This window comes from Caretta caretta, chromosome 2, assembly GCF_965140235.1.
Source record: "Caretta caretta isolate rCarCar2 chromosome 2, rCarCar1.hap1, whole genome shotgun sequence".
NCBI classification, from domain to species: Eukaryota; Metazoa; Chordata; order Testudines; family Cheloniidae; genus Caretta; species Caretta caretta.
The window spans coordinates 1,869,718-1,893,999 of record NC_134207.1 but is presented as its reverse complement, the minus strand read 5'-3'; the positions used below and the strand labels follow the sequence as shown (position 1 = coordinate 1,893,999).

The following is a 24,282-nucleotide window of genomic DNA, read 5'->3' as shown; positions in this document are numbered from 1 at the left end:
ATCTGGACAAGGAGAAGTCCGGACATAAATGTGAGAAGCGAGGGACATATGCTTTTTTGTTAAAATATTATATGTTTGCTGTTAAAGAAAAAGATCCAGAATACTTAACATTGTAGTTTTAGTTAAATAAAACAATTTAAATGTCTGTCTGGTGATGTTCTCTTCCTAATACAGCATGGCAAGAAAATCCTCCAAATATTAATGATTAACCTGTTGAACTGGAGATATTTATGAAGTCATTGGGAGGTGAACTATCTGCTTCAATTACCTTTGGTAAATGAAATAACCAATCATTCATTTTCTGATATAGCTGTAAAACTAATCTGAAGAGTTTTCAGAATAAATCACTGTTTAAAAATGTATAGTGTGTACCTTCTAAAAATGAAACCTACCTCTCTCTCTGAGTTGTGAAGAATATGTATTAAGGTTATAACAACCAACAAGAATGCACTTTTATGTAGAAATCCATGATTAAATCACTAGACAGGAAGACTCCATTTAAATCAATTTGATTTAACTCAAATCCACCCTGGTCAGTGACCTGTCCTCTTCATGATTTACCAGTCCACCTGGGTCTTCTGCAAATTCTCCCAGGACATTGATGAAAATGTTAAATAGCATGGGGCTAAAAACCGTTCCCTTGAGCACCCTGCTAGAAACAATCTGCTTGATGGCGATTCCCTGTTTACAATTACATTGGCCTTAATCTGTTTAATATGTGCCTTGTGAATTTTATATCATTCTGGGGTTTTTCATCAGAACGTTGGGAGGTACCAAGTCAAACACCTGAGAGAAGTCTAAGTACAGTACAATACATTACAGAGTAACAGCCGTGTTAGTCTGTATTCGCAAAAAGAAAAGGAGTACTTGTGGCACCTTAGAGACTAACCAATTTATTTGAGCATAAGCTTTTGTGAGCTTCAGCTCACTTCATCGGATGCATACTGTGGAAACTGCAGAAGACATTATATACACAGAGACCATGAAACAATACCTCCTCCCACCCCACTCTCCTGCTGGTAATAGCTTATCCAAAGTGACCACTCTCCTTACAATGTGTATGAAAATCAAGGTGGGCCATTTCCAGCACAAATCCAGGTTTTCTCACCCTGTTGGATCATATTAAAGAAGTTCTGTATTAAAATCACAAATGAGTTTGATTCCCCAGAGTTCAAATTCCAGGGTATTACTAATTAAGAGGTCTCTTGGTTTTTGGTACTGTTTCTCTCCCTCTATGTGTGAAACTTGCAAGCTGCTAATTGTGTTAGTACATTCTAATACAGAGTCTATTCTCAAAGCAATTTCACAGAGAGAGAGACTCAAAGCAATACTCTAACAACAGAAACAGCACCCAGAGACTCCCCACCCTTTTGTTGTATTAACAATTGTGATTAAAATAGAGATAGAGGATGTATGTGGATGGATGCTTGGTGTGGATAATAACTGAATGATCAGGGAGGTGCCAGCCTAAGAATCCAGTGTCCATCGGCTGAAGAAGGCGTCAAGTGGAAATAACCAGAGGACCCCCCCCGGAGGGCAGACTGGAATCCACCCAACAGCCTCAAGAATGGGAGAACCAAAGAACAAGATAATATCTTGGAGCCGTCAGGAATGTGCTATCTGCTGATTGATTCAGCAACAGCATGATGAAGCAATTCCCATAGACTGGCATAGGAAGAAATTCCTATAGACTCTAAAAAGTGAGAACTTTGGGGTCTGATTCTGCAAACCAACTTCCAGGAGCATCAGATGAGCATCTGACAAGGCCCTGCTCCCTCCTCATGTCCAGGCCACCTGGCCAGTGGCTTGGCATGAGCAACTCTAAGGCTGGTAACTATGATAACAACCTTGCAGAACCTGTGTGTGTGTGTGTGTGTGTGTGTGTGTGTTTGTATGAATGAATGTGTGAATAAATATGAGATTGAATGGAATGTTATAACTAGAACTAACTGCTTTCTATGATTCTTTCTGTATTCACAATAAATGTGGTATTTTGCCTTTTTCCCTTTAATAAGATCCTGCTGGTTTTTATTTTATTGGTACAACAACCCAACCAGCAGGAGAGTGAGTTTGTGTGTGGGGGGGTGGGGGGGTTGGGTTTGTAGGGAGAGTGGTCACTTTGGATAAGCAGTTACCAGCAGGAGAGTGGGGTGGGAGGAGGTATTGTTTCATGGTCTCTGTGTATATAATGTCTTCTGCCGTTTCCACAGTATGCATCCGATGAAGTGAGCTGTAGCTCACGAAAGCTTATGCTCAAATAAACTGGTTAGTCTCTAAGGTGCCACAAATACTCCTTTTCTTTTTATTAATTACACTTCTTTAGGTCATTATTAATCAAATCCCACAGCCGCTCCATTATTTTGCACAGGATCAAATGCCTATCACCCTGGTTATACTGTTGACCCTTTTTAAAAATTGGCCCAACATTAGCTTTCTTCCGACACCTTGCTCCTGATGCATACTTTTGGGTGCTCATGCTGCAAACACCCGTCCTCAGTTGCGTTAAGGAACATGGTGCTTAAAATACCAGCAGACACCTGGAGCCCTGTTTACACTAACTCTCCAACCACTGACCACATCCATGACAGCAGTGGAAAGTCTAGCAAAAAAATCCTAATGCACACACAGCCTCTATGGAAGTGAAAGCCAACCCTAATCCTGACATAGAGGAGGGGGAAGGGATAAGTAAACAGCAGCGTAGGGCTTTTATAGCCTTGGGTCCAGAATAGCATCCCAAGGATTGCTTGGGATAGCATCCTACGCATGCTCCCTAGCCGTGTTCTATTTTGAAAGCATTTGGTGGCTCATGACTCCTGCAATGGAATCGGCAGGGAAGGGATAGACTTCCAAAAGACTTGCTAATCTCATGAAGTTACTGAGAGACATGGCATCACCACAGAGAGAAATCCTAAGTCACGACATTAACTTCATTCAAAAGGGCCTTTGTTTCAGTCCTGGAGGTGTAGTTATACAAGATTTTATAGCTCCACAGCACCAGGCAATGATGATCGAGCAGCAGAGTTCTGGACATTGGGACCTCAAGGAACATGGACCTCACGTGACCATATCCCGTCTCCAACGGTGACCAGTATGCGTTGCTGCAGAAGAGAGAGCACTGAACCCTGCTGGAGGCAGGGAATAATCTGTCCAAAGGTGAAAGGTCTTCCTACCTCTTAAGTGGTAACATATGCTCAGAGAGCCAAGGCTTTAGCGCCCCCATTTTTTTCCACACCCACAGACTGCCCTCAACTGCCCCATGGGCTGAATCTAGCCAACAGGCTGCACTTCAGCCATACCCTGAGTTACCATAAACCCAGTCATCCAAGCACAGAGGGACTGGGTTAGCATCTGAAAAGGCAGTATTGGCCAGGTGACAGAGCATTATGGAGGCATTTAGGCTGTTAAGAGGAAATAAAACATGGGGTATCATTAAACAATTACAACCCATTCTTGACAGGGACCAAATTCTGACAGAAAATTTTCCTGAACCTCCTCTTCTGGCCTTCAAACAACTACTCAACATCATCAGAAGCAAGCTCCCCACAGACCAGGACACACCAATTCAAAGTGGAACCAGACCTGGCCAGAATAACCAATGCAAAACCTTCAGACATACCTCCACTGCTATGAAGATCAACCTCCCTAGAACACACCTTTCAAGATCAATGGATCCTACACATGCCTATCACAACATGCATATACTTTATCCAGTGCACTAAGTGTCCCAACAACAACTATGTGGGTGAAACCAGACAATCACTATGTTCTCGAATAAACTTGCACAGGAAAATGACAGAAAGATAAAAAACACCATATCACCTATGAACACTTCACAAAATGATCACTCCATGTCTGACCTCTCAGTCCTTGTGCTCAAGGACAAGGAAACCTGCACACCTTCCAGACACAAGCTTGGGATCTTAAATCCATAACTCTGCTAGACAATAAAAATCATGGGCTGAAGAGAGACACTGGATTTATGGGTTTCAGAGTAGCAGCCATGTTAGTCTGTATTCGCAAAAAGAAAAAGGAGGACTTGTGGCACCTTAGAGACTAACAAATTTATTTGAGCAGAAGCTTTCATGAGCTACAGCTCACTTCTTCGGATGCATTCGGTGGAAAATACAGTGGGGAGATGTATATACATAGAGAACATGAAACAATGGGTGTAACGAGAGTGATCTTAAGATGAGCTATTACCAGCAGGAGGGGGGGGGGTACCTTTTGTAGTGATAATCAAGGTGGGCCATTTCCAGCAGTTGACAAGAACATCTGAAGAACAGTGCGGGGGGGGGGGGTGCAAATAAACATGGGGAAAATAGTTTTACTTTGTGTAATGACCCATCCACTCCCAGTTTCTATTCAAGCCTAAGTTAATTGTATCCAGTTTGCAAATTAATTCCAATTCAGCAGTCTCTCATTGGAGTCTGTTTTCGAAGTTCTTTTGTTGAAGAATTGCCACTTTTAGGTCTGTAATTGAGTGACCAAAGAGATTGAAGTGTTCTCCCACTGGTTTTTGAATGTTATAATTCCTGACATCTGATTTGGGTCCATTTATTCTTTTACGAAGAAACTGCCCAGTTTGACCAATGTACATGGCAGAGGGGCATTGCTGGCACATGATGGCATATATCACATTGGTAGATGTGCAGGTGAACGAGACTCTGACAGTGTGGCTGATGTGATTAGGTCCTATGATGGTGTCCCCTGAATAGATATGTGGACACAGTTGGCAACGGGCTTTGTTGCAAGGATAGGTTCCTGGGTTTGTGGTTCTGTTGTGTGGTTGCTGGTGAGTATTTGCTTCAGGTTGGGGGGCTGTCTGTAAGCAAGGACTGGCCTGTCTCCCAAGATCTGTGAGAGTGATGGGTCGTCCTTCAAGATAGGTTGTAGATCCTTGATGATGCGTTGGAGAGGTTTTAGTTGGGGGCTGAAGGTGATGGCTAGTGGCGTTCTGTTATTTTCTTTGTTGGGCCTGTCCTGTAGTAGGTGACTTCTGGGTACTCTTCTGGCTCTGTCAACCTGTTTCTTCACTTCAGCAGGTGGGTACTGTAGTTGTAAGAATGCTTGATAGAGATCTTGTAGGCATTTGTCTCTGTCTGAAGGGTTGGAGCAAATGCGGTTGTATCATAGAGCTTGGCTGTAGACAATGGATCGTGTGGTGTGGTCTGGTCTGGTCGAAAGCTGGAGGCATGTAGGTAGGAATAGCGGTCAGTAGGTTTCCGGTATAGGGTGATGTTTATGTGACCATCACTTATTAGCACTGTAGTGTCCAGGAAGTGGATCTCTTGTGTGGACTGGTCCAGGCTGAGGTTGATAGTGGGATGGAAATTGTGGAAATCATGGTGGAATTCCTCAAGGGCTTCTTTTCCATGGGTCCAGATAATGAAGATGTCATCAATGTAGCGCAAGTAGAGTAGGGGCGTTAGGGGACGAGAGCTGAGGAAGCATTGTTCTAAGTCAGCCATAAAAATTTTGGCATACTGTGGGGCCCTGCGGGTACCCATAGCAGTGCCGCTGATTTGAAGGTATACATTGTCCCCAACGTAAAATAGTTATGGGTGAGGACAAAGTCACAAAGTTCAGCCACCAGGTTAGCCGTGACATTATCGGGGATAGTGTTCTTGACAGCTTGTAGTCCACCTTTGTTTGGAATGTTGGTGTAGAGGGCTTCTACATCCATAGTGGCCAGGATGGTATTTTCAGGAAGATCACTATTTCCCCATGTTTATTTCCCTCTACCCACCCCCCCACTGTGCCTCAGACATTCTTGTCAACTGCTGGAAATGGCCCACCTTGATTATCACTACAAAAGGTCCCCCCCTCCCCAATGGTAATAGCTCATCTTAAGTGATCACTCTCCTTACAGTGTGTATGGTAACACCCATTGTTTCATGTTCTCTATGTATATAAATCTTCCCACTGTATTTTCCACTGAATGCATCCGATGAAGTGAGCTGTAGCTCACGAAAGCTTCTGCTCAAATAAATTTGTTAGTCTCTAAGGTGCCACAAGTACTCCTTTTCTTTTTACTGGATTTATGGCTTGTTACAACAACCTGTAATCCACTAACCTTCCTTTTTTGTCTTCTGACTGCAACAATATCGAATGATCTTCACTTTGAATGGTCTTTTACAACATGTGTTAGCCCCTTAGTTTTCAGTTTAAACTGGTTTTTACCGAAAAAAATCCCAGATTTTACAAAAAAAATTTCTGATTTTCACCCCACTTTTGTATCATTCAAATATATAAAAATAACTTGTTTTATTAGGAAAATACATATATCTCATGCAATGTACTGTAGTTCAATAATACATTAGTGTGTGTGTATATGCAAAGCTGCCTGCTGAAGTAAGGCTAGAAGATACAAACAAACAGGTACGCACGCAAGCTCTGAAGTATGTGTGCATCTGAACGTATTGATTACTCACACCCACTACGTACACATTTTAAGCTATTAGCAGATAACGGTTTAAAGATATGACATGCTAAAATGGGAAGAAAACAAAAATCTGTATCAGAATACATTTCAGAACACAAGTATTTGAAAGTTAAAAAAGCACAGGAGAAAAGGACAACATTGAGTGTATGTGCTGCAAATGGTGTGGCCCAATTATTCAATTTAAATATTTATAGGCTAATAGTTCTGCGTCTACAACAGTAAACTTTTTTATTCAAATGAAAATTTATTTGGGGATTAGAGATGTATTGTTTTCTTAAACCCAGAGGTGGTGTTTGTTTTAGTTCTGCAACAAACCACACTGAATTCCATTCATCAAAGCATTAATCTACTGAATACTTTTTTCCCCTTGTACTTCCATCCACCAAATAAACCTCAATACTTACCAAGAAATATTAATAGTTTTTTCCACCAATTTTCACTTGTTTTTGTTGTTGTAGTAATAAACACCAATAAATTCATGGGAAAAATTAAATAAAATAAGAACTGAAAAACAACGGACCCTAAATATGTGGTAAGTACCTACGCTAAACACTATGTTCTACCTCGTGTTTAGCTGTGATACTCCCAGAGTCTCTTTTCCAGACCCACAGAGCTCTGGGTAGCTCAAAAGTTTGTCTCTTTCACCAACAGGAAAAAAAAAAAATACTGCCTCGTCCCCTTCTCTCTCTCAGAGGAAGTAAGTGAGAGCAAGAAGCTGTTCAGAAGGTAAAATCTGAGAATGAGCAATTTGTGCTAAAGGCAAAAAGAGGCTAAAAATATTTGTAGGCAGAGTCCCAAAAGGAACCTTTGAGCTCTGAGCTCACTGCACAGACCAATTAGCCTCCAGCCAGGGAGATATTTTACTGCGGACAATAAAGCATACAAGGTGCAGGTGCCCCGCTCCCCACCTCAGCCAGGTCATGAAGCCAGGCACACAGCTAGTTGTAAATATGGTACCTGAAGACTTGATTTAAGAACTAGTTTCTTTTTCTCGCCGGTCTTGGTAAATCCCTTCTCTGGGGCCAAGCAGAAAGCTCTCCCTGGAGTGCAGCTGTTCCCCAGTACCTCCTGAAGAACCTCCTCTTTCATTTAAAAGGATTAGAGACCCGATCCTCAGCTCTCCTCCAGCAGCACAAAGCTGCCACCAGTGGAAGATTTCCACAGCATGGGGAAATCCTCAGTTGGTGCAGTCATCCATGCCCATCATCCAGTCCCTGTCCTGGGGAATGGGGGAGACCGGGGCATCTGTCATCCCTAGTTTCAAGAACAGGCCCTTCACCGGTTAGAGCAGCCATGTCAGTTCCATTCTCCTGCTAGAGAAGTGCTCCTGAGGCAGAAGGGGCAAAATGCTACTGTCCCTCAGAGGAACAGTGAAGATGTCCAGACCAGAGGAACAGATGGGATTCCAGCAACCCTGCATTGAGCTGGTGGGACTATGACCCACTTCCACAAATTTCTGAAAGAGCCTCAGTTAATTTTGCCACTACAGAAAGACAGCTGTGAGAGTACCTCCATCAAGCATCGAGGGAAATAGGGCTCCCTGCTATGAGGACCATTTATATGTAGTAAACAAGGACAGAACAATCAGATCGAAAGCAGGAAACATTAAGAATTAATAGTCGGAAATGCTTCCCAAAAAAGACCAATTAGGTAATGGAACAGGAAACTAATAAAGGTCACATGATCACTATCTTGCTACATGACTAGACATGTAGCTGATTCAGGAAACTAAGAAAAATGGTGCTATGGTGAGACAGGAGTGAGATTCTGAGAGAAGAGAAATTCTACAGTCCAAATATCTACGCAGTTCAGTGTGCTACATTAGTGAAGCATTAAGGCTGAAAATCTCACATCTGAGAACTTCGTCACCCATGAGAGAGAAGGATCTTTTATAACCCCAGTAAGAGAGCAAGAAAGAGAAACACTAGGAAACTGAAATCAAGTCACCCCTAACTGAAGCGTTTTGTTAAACTTTCCATGAAATATAAGTGAATATTTAATGTAGATCCATTTTTGGGAGCTGTAATCTCATTACTGCAGCATATATGGGACTTTGGAGAACAGATAGCCCAGAAGTCTGCACTAGTTTTTCATATCCGAGTACCAGGAGCATGTCATGGAATTTGTACCCCCACTGAGTTACCAGACACCGAATAATGAGAGAGAGAAAGAGAGAGAGAGAGTTTGGAAGGGGGTGAAGCAGGACCAATGCCACTCATTCTGGGCAGATGCCAGCCAGAGCCATTGTCCAAACTGTCTGTCAGAGAAAGATACCATCTGCTCAGACACCAAGAGATTCATGAGCAAACTCATGGGCAAAAGGGAAACAATGGAAGTTAACCCCATACAGGAATGGACAGAAGCCAAACCTTGACAAAGTCAAGTTAGCAAACAGCCCAACCATGACTAGACGAGACCAGGAAAGGCAGAAAGCAAAGGGAACATGTAACAGTTAGAGAATGGGTAAAGGCTGATCTTTTAGTCAGGCAATAGGAATGGACTCGTCTGACAGGAACTGCTCTTGTGGTTTCCCTGATACCAAAATCCACTATTTGGACTTCTTGCTTTTCAGTACAGCTGTTACTCATCAGAGCAGGGACTCCCCTCCCCACTTCCCCACCTCCTGGACCCCTGTCATAAACGTACAGCTAAGGGTAACATAAAATCACTCCTTTACTTGTAAGGGGTTAAGAAGCTCAAATAACCTGTGTCATAAATATAAAGGGAAGGGTAACCACCTTTCTCTATACAGTGCTATAAAATCCCTCCTGGCCAGAGGCAAAAGCCTTTCACCAGTAAAGGGTTAAGGAGCTAAGATAACCCCACTAGCACCTCACCCAAAATGGCCAATGAGGGGACAAGATTTTTTCAAATCTGGAGTGGAGGGAACAAAGGGTTGGGTCTGTCTGTGTGCTGCTTTTTCTGGGAACAGATCAGGAATGCAGCCTTACAACTCCTGTAAAGTTAGTAAAAGTAATCTAGCTAGAAAATGCATTAGATTTTCTTTTGTTTAATGGCTTGTAAAATAAGCTGTGCTGGAGGGAATATATATTCCTGTTTTTGTGTCTTTTTGTAACTTAAGGTTTTGCCTAGAGGGATTCTCTGTGTTTTGAATCTGATTACCCTGTAAGGTATTTACCATCCTGATTTTACAGAGGTGATTCTTTTACCTTTTCTTTAATTAAAATTCTTCTCTTAAGAACCTGATTGATTTTTCATTGTTCTTAAGATCCAAGGGTTTGGGTCTGTGTTCACCTGTACCAATTGGTGAGGATTATCATCAAGCCTTCCCCAGGAAAGGGGGTGTAGGGCTTGGGGGGATATTTTGGGGAAAGACGTCTCCAAGTGGGCTCTTGCCCTGTTCTTTGTTTAAAATGCTTGCTGGTGGCAGCATACTGTTCAAGGATAAGGCAAAGCTTGTACCTTGGGGAAGTTTTTAAACTTAAGCTGGTAAGAATAAGCTTAGGGGGTCTTTCATGCAGGTCCCCACATCTGTACCCTAGAGTTCAGAGTGGGGAAGGAACCTTGACAACCTGGTTGGCACCTGACCAAAAGGACCAATAAGGGAAGAAGGTCCTTTCAAATCTGTGGGGGGAGGTTTCTTGTTGATGATTTCTTTGTTGTTCTTTCCGGGACAGAGAGGGACCAGAGCAGGAAAAAAACATCTCCTAAAACCCTACCTGAAATAAGCATCCAAGATTACAAAAATTGTAAGGAACAGCAAGGAAATGTGTCAGCTTATCTTTTGTTTTAGCTTGTGAACTTTCCCTACGCTAAAAAGGAGGTTTATTCCTGTTTTTTTGTAACTTTAAAGTTTTGCCTAGAGGGGAATCCTCTGTGTTTTAAATCTTATTACCCTGTAAAATTACCTTCCATTCTGATTTTACAGAGGTGCTTCTTTTACTTTTCTTTATTATAAAGTTATGTTTTTAAGAATCTGATTGGTTTTTAGTGTCCTAAAAGTCCAAGAGTCTGGTCTGTGCTCACCTTGTTTACCTATTTGGTTGGTATATGATTCTCAAGCCTCCCCAGGAAAGGGGGTGAAGGGGTTGGGGGGATATTTTGGGGAAACAGGAACTCCAAGTGGTCCTTTTCCTGAATCTTTGTCTAACTCACTTGGTGGTGGCAGCGATACCATCCAAGGACAAGGAAGAATTTGTGCCTTGGGGAAGTTTTTAACCTAAACTGGTAAGAATAAGCTTAAGGGGTCTTTCATGCGGGTCCCCACATCTGTACCCCAGAGTTCAGAGTGGGGAGGGAACCCTCACATGGTGGCAGAGCGGTGGGATAATTCTGAATCAGAAGCACAGACCTTAGGATTTTAAAAAGGACACATTTTTTCTTTTGGCTGCTTGAAAGCCAGGGAGGGGATTGCTTTTTTTTTTTTTGTTTCTTTTTAAAGGACACTTTTTTTTTTTTTTTTTTTTTTAGCTGAGAGCAGCTGCAGTTTTGTTTTTTTTTCTTTGCCTGCAGGCAGAGTAGTTAAGTCCTGCAAGGAAATTCACAAGCTAAAACAAAAGATAAGCTAACGCATTTCCTTGCTATTCCTTACAATTTTTGTAATCTTAGATGCTTATTTCACGTAGGGTTTTAGGAGATGTTTTTTTCCTGCTCTGGTCCCTCTCTGTCCCGGAGAGAGCAACAAAGAAAACACAAACAAAAAACCTCCCCCCACAGATTTGAAAGGATCTTCTTCCCTTACTGGTCCTTTTGGTCAGGTGTCAACCAGGTTATTTGAGCTTCTTAACCCCTTATAGGTAAAGAAGGGATTTTATGCTACCCTTAGCTGTATGTTTATGACAACCCCTTTCACCCTAAATCTTCAGTTAGCATGTCCAGAATCAGGAATAGCAGAAGATGCCTCCAACTACAAAACAGCTGATTCAGTTACAGTGAGCAAAACTCTGGAGACTCCCAGGACAGGAACTCCTAAGAACCTAAGAGCTGCCCTATTTGGTCAGGCCAATGGCCCTTCTAGACCAGTATCCTGTCTCCAAGAGTAGTCAGTACCAGAGCGTCAAGGGAAGTTTACAGAACAGGTCAGTTGGCGATCCACCCAGTCTTCCCCTTCTGACTGGTAGTCAGAGATTTAGGGTTGCCTGGAGCATGGGGTTGCTATCCTGACCATCTTGGCTAACAGCCATTGATGGCTTTATCCTCCACTAACTTTATCTAGATCTTTTTTGAACCAAGCAGTTACAGTTTTGGTCACCATAACATCCCATGGCAGTAAGTTCCACAGGTTAACTGAGCACTGTGTGAAAAAATACTTCCTTTTGATTATATTAAACCTACTGCCTATTAAATTCATCAGTTGACTGCTGGTTTTTGTCTTGTGGGAGAGAGTAAGCAACACTTCTCTATTCACTTTTTCCACACCGTGTACAATTTCCTCCCCCCACACACACCCCCTGCCTTAGTCATCTGTTTTCTAAGCTGAACAGCACTAATCCTTTTAGTCTCTCCTCATATGGAAGCTGTTCCATACCCTTAAATCATTTTTGTTTCCGTTCTTTTAACCCGTTCTAATTTCCTTTTTGAGATGAGGTGACCAAAACTGGACACAGTATTCAAGCTGTGTGCACACCATGGATTTATACAGTGGCATTATGGTATTTTCTGTCTTATTTTCTATTCCTTTCCGAACAGTCCCAAACAATCTCTTGGCCTTTTTAACTGCCACCGCATATTGCACTGAAGTTTTCACAGAACTGTCCACAATGACTCCAAGATCTTTTTTTTGAGCAGTAACGACTAATTTAGAACCCATCATCATTATATATGTGTAGCTGGGATTATTTTTTCCAATGTACATTAATTTGCACTTTAAGTGTTGAATTTCATCTGTCATTTTGTTGCCCAGTTACCCGTTTTGTGAGATTCTCCTGTAGCTCTTTGCAGTCAGCTTTGGACTTAACTACCTCAAGTAATTTTATATCATCTGCAAATTTGCCACTTCACTGTTCACTTTTGTTTCCAGATCATTAATGAATATGTTGAACAGCACAGGTCCCAGTACGAGCCTTGGGGAACCCCATGGTTTACTTCTCTCCATTGTGAAAACTGACAATTTACATTTACTCTTTGTTTCCTAACTCTTAACCAGTTACTGATCCATGAGAAGAGATTCCTCATGACTACTCAGTTTCCTTAAGAACTTTTGGTGAGTGAACTTGTCAAAGGCTTTCTGAAAATCCACGTACACTTTATCCACTGAATCAGCTTTATTCATGTGCTTGTTGACAACTTCAAATAATTCTAATAGATTAGTGAAACATGACTTCCCTTTACAAAAGCCATCAAATTGTGTGTGTGTCTGCCTAATAATTCTGTTCTTTAATATAATTTCTAACAATTTGCCCGGTATTGACATTGGGCTTACCAGCCTACAAGTGGCAAGAATCACAGCTGAAGCCCTTTTTAAAAATTGGCATTACATTTGCTACCTTCCAGTCATCTGGTACAGAGGCTTGTTTCAGAGATAGGTGACATACTACAGTGAGTAGGTCTGCAATTTCAAATGTGAATTTCTTCAGAACTCTTGGGCGAATACTATCTGGTCCTGAAGACTTATTACTAAGGATGAGAGTTTGTCACGGAAGTCATGGATTCTGTGACTTTCTGTGACCTCTGTACCGGCCACTGCACCCTCCCCAACAGCAGGAGGAGTTTGAGCGGGGGCTGGGGTGCGGCATAGGTTGAGGGCTCCCCATAAGCAGCGACATCCCTTGGCTCCTAGGGGGAGGCATGGCCAGGGAGCTCTGCGCACTGCCTCCGCCTGTAGGCACCGCCACCACAGCTCCCACTGGCCGCAGTTCCCAGCCAATGGTAGCTGCGAAGCCAGCGGTCAGGGAGGAAGCAGCATGTAGAGCTGCGTGGCCACGCCTCTGCCTAGGGGATGAGGGATGTTGCCGTTTCCAGGGACGTACAGAGCCAGGTAGGGAGCTTGTCAGCCCCGCCAACCTGCCCCCACCCAGCACTGTGGGTCCCGGGCCGCACACCATCACCCACCCTCCCCCACAACACCAGCGTGGGTCCCAGGCCACCACCCATGCCCAGCACAGGCACTGGGCACCCCCCAGCCACCCCTCTTTCCCTAAGCATGCGCGTTGCCCCCGTCCCCCAGGTCGCCCCCTCCCCTGAGGGCCCATGGCGCACACACCCCAGGCCACCCCCCTCCCCCAAGCACTCACGGCACCCAAGTCCACCGGCTCCCCTGAGCACCCCCAGACTGCCCCCCTCCCCAAGATTAGTCAGGGGTATACAGTACAAGTCATGGACTGGTCACATGCGGTGAATTTTTGTTTATTGTCCGTGACCGGTCCATGACTTTTACTAAAAACACCTGTGCCTAAAATGCATTACTGTCAAATTTAACAACCAAGGAATCAACTCAATCAAGCAAGGATAGCTCTGAGCCAACAGTGCCATAAAATATACCATGTATCTTACATGTGACTAAGTCTAATTACAGGCACTGCGCATTCAGGGATTTGTCCCAGATGTGCCTTAGGTGTGTTTATTGGTAGTAAAAGAAGGATGGCTCTGCCCATGGTAACAGAAGTGGCAATCTAACAAGGATGTTGCCCAACCTCAATACCTGTTGGGGAGAAGCAGAGGTCAGAAGAAATTGGTTTTGGTAGCTGATATAACAGGTACCCTGCCTCCCTAGATGCAAGAGCCTTATCTTACCAAAAGACAGAACACTTCCTTGGGACAGGAGACTGGCAGGGACGCTGAGGCAGCATTTAGGCTGTGAGATTACTTTTCTCCTGTCATCTAAGATTTCTGAGGCATGCAAAACTTTGTAGCTGAACTTTAGAGCCTCCCTATCTAGCATGGTGATAGGGCCACATAAATACCCAACAAAGCTTCACTTAGAATCATAGAATATCAGGGTTGGAAGGGACCCCAGAAGGTCATCTAGTCCAACCCCCTGCTCGAAGCAGGACCAATTCCCAGTTAAATACCTAGTACCTATCCTTGAATGTACGTTTTTCCGCTCTCTGTCACTTACCAATAAAACCTACTCTTGAGACAAGCAGAATTGGTTGTGGATACTGTCAGTGGGGGCAGTCACTGTGGGCAATGCTGAGATGCTGACCTCAAGGATGATACAATCCAGAGCGAGTGCAAATTTCACTGCACTGTGGCAGGCAAGGGGCGTGAGACCTTCCATCCCAACAGTGCCACAAGATCCGGATTGAGGCACACCTCAAAGCAGGCACCCACCCATGGCAGCCCCATAACTCCCAGCATGCAATGCTCCATCCCACCCTAGCACCCCCCCACCACACACACCCCAGGCGCTCCCAGCTGCATGCTGCGCTCCATCCCAGAGGGCACCGCCTCGGGCCTGGAGGTCCGCAGCTGCCACCGTGCAACGCTCCAGCCCCTCCCTCCAGGGGTGCAGCCCCAGGGGGCCACAGCTCCCACCATGCACCACGCCGTGAGGCCCTGGAACGCAGCCCCTGAAGGCTACGAACCTCACGGTGGGGGGCGGGGGGAGGGTGCACCTGCCAGCGCGCCGTGCGTCACCGGAGCCTGAGGCCCAGTGATCAGACTACAACTCCCAGCATGCAAAGCGTCGCCCCGGGCCCAGCCTCTTCCGCCCGCCCTGTCCCGTGCGGCGCAGTGCAGCCTGGGAGTTGTAGTCCTCGGGCTCCCGCGGCTCCGAGGGGTCGGGCACGGACCTACTCGCGTCTCGCTGGCTCAGACCCGGCCGGTCTCCCCGCGGCGGCGGCTCCCTCACTCCCTGGGCGCCTGTAAGCGGCAGAGCGGGCGGGGAAAGCTCGAGCAGGGCGCCTCCGCCTCGGCCGCCGTCCGACTCCTCGCCGCGGCCCGCCGGGCCTCCGCCCGCCTCGACATGTCCCCGGCTAACCGGGGTGGAGCGACTGACCGACGGAGCGCGCACTCCCCTGGCTAGCGGCGGTCACCGGCCCGTCTCCTCAGGCGCCGGACGACAACAAGAGCCCCGCCCCCCCGCCGCGTTTGACCCGCTGCCCCCTCTGTCCGCCCATTCCTATTGGAGGAGAGAAAGGCCAATCATCGGACTCGTAACCTCGTATTGGCTAGAACGGATGCAAATCAAACTCAGAGGCCCCCCTACCGACGGGAGAGAGCCTGCATCTGATTGGCTGCGGCTTCTCAGGCCCTGGTTGGCTGGCTGGGACAAAGCCGGAGCCGCTGTCAGTCCAGTGCGGGTGGCCTCGCCCCGCTGCTCCGGCCGGGGAGACAGAGGGGGGAGGGGGAGACAGGCTTCAGGGGGCGTGTCCCTGCCCCGGCTCCCGGGAGGGGCCATTCCCCTGCATTCCCCCACAGGTGCATCCTAGGCACCCCACCCTAGGGAGGGGCCAGGCCCCTGCACCCCCCATAGGAGCATCCCAGGCACCCCACCCTAGGGAGGGGCCAGGCCCCTGCACCCCCCATAGGAGCATCCCAGGCACCCCACCCTAGGGAGGGGCCAGTCCCCTGCACCGCCCATAGGGGCATCCCAGGCACCCCACCCTAGGGAGGGGCCAGGCCCCTGCACCCCCCATAGGGGCATCCCAGGCACCCCACCCTAGGGAGGGGCCAGGCCCCTGCACCGCCCATAGGGGCATCCCAGGCACCTCACCCTAGGGAGGGGCCAGGCCCCTGCACCGCCCATAGCGGCAGCCTAGGCACATGGCACCCCAGGGAGGGGTCAGTCCGCTGCACCCCCCATAGGGGCAGCCTAGGCACACGGCACCCCAGGGAGGGGCCTGTCCTCCTTACCTTGACAGGAGCAGCCTAGGCACCGCTTCCCCCCACCCCTTCCACAGAGGGGGGGTTCACCCACCAGCCAGATCTGCCCCCGCCCAGGTCCGTTGCACACATTCCCCATCAATTCCCCACCCTTATTTCACCTCTTGCCCAATAACTCCTCTCCCCCCCTTGGGGGACCCATCCTTTCCAGCAACTGATACCAGCCCCAGCCTCTCAGGCTGGCCTATCCCTGGCATAGGATGTAGGAGCTCACACCCTTTGCTCTCGGATAAGGGCCTTTGCACCATAGGGTAACATCAGGAAGTTGAAACTTAGCACATAGCAGCTGTGTTAGTCAACAGAGGTCTGAGCAGAGTGCAGACTGCACAGACGCTGGCTGGCTAACTGGCTGTCTCTTTCCAGGGTGAATTTAAAGTTAGGTCCTGATTTAAAAGGTACTCAATGGTGTGAGCTGCTTCAAAAACTATGCAGACACTTATGAGCTTCACAGACAGCTGCGCTCGACAGGAACACTAAACCAAGAACTGAGATAAGACAGGTGCATGGAACACAGCATTTCGAGCGGCAGGACCCGGCTTTGGGACACCAAGGAGAGCAGCTGAAAATGAACCTGACCATGTCCCAATCTGAACGCAAGGCCCGCCTCTTTGATAAGGACCACATGACACATCCCACTAACAGATCAGCCAAGAACTGGGGACTTTAGAGGGGAAGAAGTAGAAGGGAAGAAAGAATTTTAAAAAATAAATGAAAAAAGCCAACCACCCAGAAATGGCTTCAGGAACAAAGGAAACTGTGAGAAAACGGCCACTCGGTGTGATCTTTAATTGTTGTATGGCACTTAGATGGGAGCTTGACACTCTGCAAATCAGAACCTAGACATTCTTTTCCCTGAGGACGGCGTATTCATTTCATGTCCATTTGTACTGCTGCTGTACTCCTTCCTCTGGCTGGGAAGAGATGATTAACCCTCTCTCTGCCAGCTCTGTAGGGGGCTGTGCACCCTGGCATACCACGTCAAACCCCACAGTTGAGATAAGCCCAAGCACTTTCTATTTTGTTTTCTGCCAACAAGAAATCAAGAGGGTTATGACCCTGCCTGGGGAAAATAGGGGTGGGCAGGTGTGAGATTTCAGCCCCAACTGAGCGAATATGATTTTCCTTGGATGTTGCCAGACCAAAACAGGCAAGAATGAATGTTTGCAAGGCTGACTCTGAGGGCTTGCATTGGACAGGTCTTTCGTGCTTCCCAGCCAAGCTCCGTGAGCTCCTAATGGAGAACACGCAGCTGTAACATGCACATGGTGTGGGCTACTCACAACTTTGCAGTAACAGCAAGGAGAGCCCGAGTTCCTCCTGCATAGGCCCCTACTACTTGAGCTACAGAAGAATCTCCTTTAGCAGAGACCAGCGTAGGGCCCATGACACACACTGGAGCAGTTGTGCTTCTCTTCGACCTGGGCAGTGGTGCACATACAAGCTAGCCAATTAACTACTCTTCTGTTTTTATTACAATGACAAAGCAGTTCATAAAAGCCAGTGTGGTCCTGGTAGGTTAGTAGCCGGTCATTGACAGTAGCCTGTCAGAGATGCTTCAGAGGCAGGTGGAAGGAACCCCTGGGCAAACATTTGTGCACTAACATTTGTGAGCAGTAAATAATGAAGAGGACAGGTCAGTTATACAGTGCTCTGGATCACATGATAAGCTGGGCACAAGCAAACATGATGCATTTTTAAATGGCCAAATGTGAGGTCAGACATCTAGGAACAAAGACTGTAGGTCACTGCCACATTACCCAGGGTACAATCTGGACTGATGGACAGCTGTGTCCCTTAATTCTCCAACCTGGGGTGCCTTTTACACTGCTTCGCTGTGACAACCACTACTACTGGTCCGTCCACACGCCTCCAGCATGTAAATCACCCCCAGCTACACTGTATGAGTGCTCTAGCCAGCTACTCCTGAATTACCTTACAGGCAACGGCAGCAAACTCCCAGTCCCAGACTTTCCCCAGAAATGTGCATCTGGTACTGCCTAGTGCCCTCCTGGACAAGAGAAGCTCATAGAAAGTCCGTTGTTTCGTTAATAGAAAATGAAAGGCACAAACCTTGTTATCGCAGATGGAGTAAAACTTCAAAAACAAATTTATTAACTACAGATAGATTTTAAATGATTACAAATAACGAGGCATAAAAGTCAGAATTGGCTACAAAGTAAATAAAAGGAAAAATGTATCTAATACCTAACTTAACAAGCTATGTGAATTCAAAGCAAAGGTTTCTCTCACCACATACCTTAGCAGTCTTGCTGGCTGGAATCCTTTCAGTCAGGACCCCTCCCCCAGTTCAGTGTTCATTTCCTTGTCCTTCAGGTGTTGTTGATGCCATGAGTAGAAATGAAGGGAGAGAGATTTTGGCGCCGCCATTCCCCTTTCTTATAGCTCTGTTTCTTTGAAAGTCAGCTGAGGTTCAGGAGACGACAGTCTGTGGGACAGGAACCTCCAGCTGTTTCTCTGCCAACATGTACATTTCTCACTTACACCCTTTTTCTTGCCAAAGAATGGCCACTTTACCAGGTGACAGTCCATTTTGATTTTGTTGACACCTGGCTGAGGCCTCAGTTTGCCTTTTGTCTTTGAGGAACTGGTTTGTGCCTGCTCTTCTAAATTTGGAATATGTCTTAGTAATGTTATATAGTAGAGTCTTATCACTTTACAAACAACGTTGTCACACATATTTTACCAGGACAATAATGATCAGCACATTATGAGTTTCCAAATTGTACCTCATAAGACATACTTTGTACAAAATCTATTATAGCTTTGTAAAAAGGGTGAACATAAGGATACAGACTGTCACAGCCATACTCACAGGATGAGGAATTCTATCCTGGGAAGCAGGGACTCTGGAAAAGAGTTGGGGGTCATGGTGGACAATCAGCTGAACACAAGCTCCCAGTCTGATGCTCTGGCCAAAAGGGCTTATATGATTCGTGGATGCATAAACGGGAATTTTGAGTAGGAGTAGACAGGCTATTTTACCTCTGTCTTGGCACCAGTGTGAGTCCTGTGTCCAAGCCTAGTGCCCACAGTTCAAGAAGGATGGTGAAAAATTGAAGAGTGTTCAGAGAAGGGCCATGAACATGATTAAAGGATTAGAAAACCTGCCTTATAGAGACTGACTCAAGGAGCTCAATCTGTTATAGCATAAAAGAGATGGTTAAGGGGTGGCTTGATCACAGTCTATAAGTACCTACCAGGGGAACAAATATTTAATAACCATAGAATCACAGAAGCGTAGGACTAGAAAGGACCTCAGTAGGTCATCTAGTCCAATCCCCTGCACTCAAGGCAGGACTAAGTAATAACTAGACCATAATGGGCTCTTTGATCTAGCAGAGGAAGGTCTAACACGATCCAATGTCTGGAAGTTGAAGCGAGACAAATTCAGATCGGAAATAGGGTATACATTTTTAACAGTGAGAGTAATTAACTATTGGACCAATTTACCAAGGGGCGTGGTGGCTTCTCCATCATTGACAACTGTTAAATCAAGGTAGGACTTTTTAAAAAAGATCTGCTTTAGTTTAAAAGGAATTGTTTCGGGGCAGTCCTCTGGCCTGCTACACAGGAGGTCAGACAGGCTGATCAGAGTGGTCCCTTCTGGCCTTGGAAACTGTGAACGTGCCCCTGAAGAAAGCTACGCCCTATACCCTGTCAGCCCGTGGCTGGTTTGTACCCCGAAGCAGGAGCATTTGAGTCCAGGCTACGTGGACGTTCTAATTCGTTATTATTTGTATTCTGGTAGCACCGAGGATCCTAGTCACAGACCAGGCCCCCAGTATGCTAGCACTGTACAAACAGAACTAAAAGACAGTCCCTGCCCCAGAGTTTATATCGATGTGGAAGACATGAGGTGACAGGGAAGCCCAAGGAAACACTCAGCCGCCAGTGGTCAGCATGGCAGGCACTGGTCTCCTCCAGCAGCTGAACCACGGTCAAGTGTTTTGTAGATGTCACAGCAGACGGGAGGTTGGAGGTGTGATCTAAACAATCTTTTCTGGAACCCTGCTATGCTCTGGCACATGGGGAGACCTTGTGCCAAGGTAACTGTGCAGCAAGGCTGGGCATGTGTCCTGCTGTCAGACCAAGGCATGTGCCCTACTGCACCTGTCTGCGGCCTACGCCCGGCTGTACATGCACACCTGTGTCCTGCTGTATGTGTCTGTCCATGTCCTGTGCCCCCCGTACGTCTCTGCCCGAGGCATGCTGTACGATCCACCCATGGCCTGTGCCCCGCTTCACATGTGCAAAGGTAGCCTGCTGCATGTGCCCGTGTCCCACTGTACTGCCCGCCCGTGACCTGTGCCCCACTGCATGTGCCTGCCTGTGGCCAGCTGTACGTGCCTGCCTGAGGCCTAAAGTACTACCTACCCATGGACTTGCCCCACTGTACTGCCTGCTGTGGCCGGCTGTATGTGCCCGCGGCCCACTGTACTGCCCGCCCGTGACTAGTGCCCCTCTGCACATGGCTGCCTGAGGCTTCCGGTATGCGTCTGTGGCCCACTGTACTGCTTGCCCATGGGCAGTGCCCTGTGGCATGTGTCTGCCCATGGCCTGTGCTCCTCTGCACGTGCCGGCCCGTGACTGGCTGTACGTGTCTGTGGCCCACAGTACTGCCCCCACACGGCCTGTGCCCCGCTGCAAGCACCTGCCCATGACTGTAGTGGCTGCCCGTAGCCTGTGCGCCATGGCCCATGCCTGTCCGTGACCTGCTACACATGCCAAGGGCCCCCTGTACTGCCCACCTGGGGTCATGCCCCGCTCCACGTGCCCACCCACGGCCGCGTCCCGCTGCATGTACCTGCCCGTGGCCTGTTCAACAAGCCCATAGCCCCCTGTACTGCCTGCCCGCTGCCTGTCCCCACTGCCCCAACCCGCCCGCTGCCTGCCTGTGCCCGTCCCCACTGCCCCAATCTGCCCACTGCCCCAACCCGCCCGCTGCCCGCCTGTGCCCGTCCCCGCTGCCCCAACCCGCCCACTGCCCGACTGTGCCCGTTCCCGCTGCCCAACCCGCCCGCTGCCTGCCTGTGCCCGTCCCCACTGCCCCAATCTGCCCACTGCCCCAACCCGCCCGTTGCCTGCCTGTGCCTGTCCCCGCTGCCCCAACCCGCCCACTGCCTGACTGTGCCCATTCCCGCTGCCCAACCCGCCTGCTGCCCATCCCCACTGCCCCAACCCGCCCGCTGCCCAACTGTGCCCGTCCCCGCTGCCCCAACCCGCCCGCTGCCTGCCTGTGCCCGTCCCCGCTGCCCAACCCGCCCACTGCCCGACTGTGCCCATTCCCGCTGCCCAACCCGCCTGCTGCCCATCCCCACTGCCCCAACCCGCCCGCTGCCCGACTGTGCCCGTCCCCACTGCCCCAACCCGCCCGCTGCCCGACTGTGCCCGTCCCCGCTGCCCCAACCCGCCCGCTGCCCGACTGTGCCCATTCCCGCTGCCCAACCCGCCTGCTGCCCATCCCCACTGCCCCAACCCGCCCGCTGCCCGACTGTGCCCGTCCCCACTGCCCCAACCCGCCCGCTGCCCGACTGTGCCCGTCCCCGCTGCCCCAACCCGCCCGCTGCCCGACTGTGCCCGTCCCCGCTGCCCCAACCCGCCCGCTGCCCGACTGTGCCCGTCCCCGCTGCCCAACCCGCCCGCTGCCTGCCTGTGCCCATTCCCGCTGCCCAACCCGCCTGCTGCCCATCCCCACTGCCCCAACCCGCCCGCTGCCCGACTGTGCCCGTCCCCGCTGCCCAACCCGCCCACTGCCTGCCTGTGCCCGTTCCCGCTGCCCAACCCGCCTGCTGCCCATCCCCACTGCCCCAACCCGCCCGCTGCCCGACTGTGCCCGTCCCCACTGCCCGACCCGCCCGCTGCCCGACTGTGCCCGTCCCCGCTGCCCCAACCCGCCCGCTGCCCGACTGTGCCCGTCCCCGCTGCCCAACCCGCCCGCTGCCCGACTGTGCCCGTCCCCGCTGCCCCAACCCGCCCGCTGCCCGACTGTGCCCGTCCCCGCTGCCCGACCCGCCCCACCCGTCTCCCGCGCCCCACCCGCGCCCCGTGTCCCGCGCGGCCCGGAACGCTGCGGCCGGGGCGTGTTTCCAGCCGGCCGGCGCGGAAGTGCGGCGGCCGCTCGGCTCGGCTCGGCTCGGCTCGGCGGCGATGGCTCTGCCGGGCGCGCCGGCCCCCGGGCCCCCCAGCGGCCCCGCGCCGCCCCCCACCGTGCTCATGTCCGTGCGCGTCTGGGCGGCGCGGCCGCTCGGCCTCCTGCCGCCGCCCGCCGGGGCCTCGGCCGCCGGGGACGCGCTGCTCCGCCTGCAGCTCAGCGTGCGGCCCGGGCCCGCCGGGGAGCCGCTCTTCCGCCTCGCCCTGCGCCACACGGACGCCCGCCGGAGCGTGGTACGGGGGGCCGGGCGGGGGGCTCGCGGGGGCAAGAGCCTGGGGGGTGGGGCAAGGGGGTCCGGGTGAGGAGGGGGGGTAAGGACCTGGGGGGCTGGGTGGGGTATGACCTGAGGGGAGTGGGGCAAGGGGGTCCGGGTGAGGAGGGGGGGTAAGGACCTGGGGGGCTGGGTGGGGTATGACCTGAGGGGAGTGGGGCAAAGGGGTCTGGGTAAGGAAGGGAGTAAGAACCTGGGGGGCTGGGTGGGGTATGACCTGAGGGGAGTGGGGCAAGGGGGGTCCGCGTGAGGGGGGGTAAGAACCTGGGGGGCTGGGTGGGGTATGACCTGAGGGGAGTGGGGCAAGGGGGTCCGCGTGAGGGGGGGGTAAGGACCTGGGGGGCTGGGTGGGGTATGACCTGAGGGGAGTGGGGCAAAGGAGTCAGGGTGAGGAGGGGGTAAGAACCTGGGGGGCTGGTGGGGTATGACCTGAGGGGGTGGTACAAAGGTTTCAGGGTGAGGAGGGTAAGAACTGGAGGGGTATGACCTGAGGGGTGGTGGTCTGGGTGGGGGCAAGGCAGGCTGGGGGGCCATAAGAACAGAGGGGGTGGGGGGAGACTGAGGTAGGAAGCGGAGGGCCTGGGCGGGGACACATACTGAGGGAGCTAGGAAGGGGGTAAGCACTGAGGGGTTGGGGAGAGGGCAGGTACTGGAGGTTACAGGGGTTGTGGCCGGAAGGGTCTGAAGAGGACAGTTACCCCCTCCTCTCCAGGGTCAGTCAGCGCCTGCTCCTCCATCCCAGCCGCTCTCTCTTTGCCTCAGCATTGGGGTTTCTGCACCCCGGTAGGGCCCGCCACTCGTCCCACCCCCCCGAAGGAAGGGGCCCCGTTTGCTCAGCTGCTTTTGAGGCAGGAGTTACACAGGTCTGTGCCGCCCGAACCTGGTTACTGACCCTGCTTCCAGAAGAGGATTTCATGACTGAAATCTCCCATCCTGTGGCTGCTTAGGGGTCCCATGTGGGACTAGCCCCATGGAGCCGATGTCCCCAGCAGGGACCCACCTAGACTGGCCCTCGCTGACCCCCTTGTTGGCAGTGTCAGCAGAAAAGCCAAGGACTGAATAGACCCTGGATCCTGAACTCTCTTCTCAGCCTTCGGTTCCTCCAAGGCAGGCGAGGCAGCTACTGGGGACCGTGTGGAAGGCAGCTCTGCACTCTCCCAGCTCTGGGGATGATGGGAGGCCTCCAGAGGCCAGTGGTGTTCCCCCATCACTGGTCACAAGTGTCCATGTTTACACACAATCTTTACAAACACTTGTCAGGTTTCCCTGTGAGCGTCATGGGCAGCAGCCATTCTCTGCTTCAAGGCTGGGCTAGAAATACATTCCCCCCACCTGTGTATGGCTGTGGATCACGTACAGTAACTCAGGATGAGGCAGCCCTGAGGGGTTCTGCAAAATAATTCAGGTGATAAAGTCCTTCGTCTCTGCTGTGTGTGAGAACAGAGGTTTGTGTGCATTTCTGACTGAGGGGATTGAGTTCCTGGCCGTTGTATAGGATGATGTCTGGTGGGACGGGAATTCTGAAGGGTTGTCTCACCCCCAGTGTACGGCAAGGCTGGTGAGGAGAAGGAGCTGCGTTTGCATCGGAGAAGCAGAGTTCTGTTAGGTAAA

General features: G+C 49.8%; 2 protein-coding genes across 4 annotated transcripts in view; one reads left to right on the top strand and one right to left on the bottom strand.

Annotated features, from left to right (window-relative positions):
- MAF1 (MAF1 negative regulator of RNA polymerase III) overlaps nt 1-15,428 on the bottom strand; it is a 45,537-nt gene extending 30,109 nt beyond the window's left edge. Inside the window, exon 1 of one of the 2 annotated variants that reach the window (XM_048837116.2) lies at nt 15,136-15,428. The gene's annotated coding sequence lies outside the window, so the exon portion shown is untranslated. The remainder of the gene's footprint in view (nt 1-15,135) is intronic. The other variant, XM_048837117.2, reaches the window with a different exon arrangement.
- A 6,942-nt stretch (nt 15,429-22,370) lies between these two features.
- Nucleotides 22,371-24,282, top strand: part of SHARPIN (SHANK associated RH domain interactor) — a 47,755-nt gene continuing 45,843 nt past the window's right edge. For both annotated transcript variants that reach the window (XR_012666833.1, XM_075124852.1), the window contains exon 1: nt 22,371-22,633. Coding sequence is in view for 1 of the 2 variants with exons in the window: in XM_075124852.1 (XP_074980953.1) it covers nt 22,397-22,633 (237 nt within the window). In the remaining variant the exon portion in view is untranslated. The remainder of the gene's footprint in view (nt 22,634-24,282) is intronic.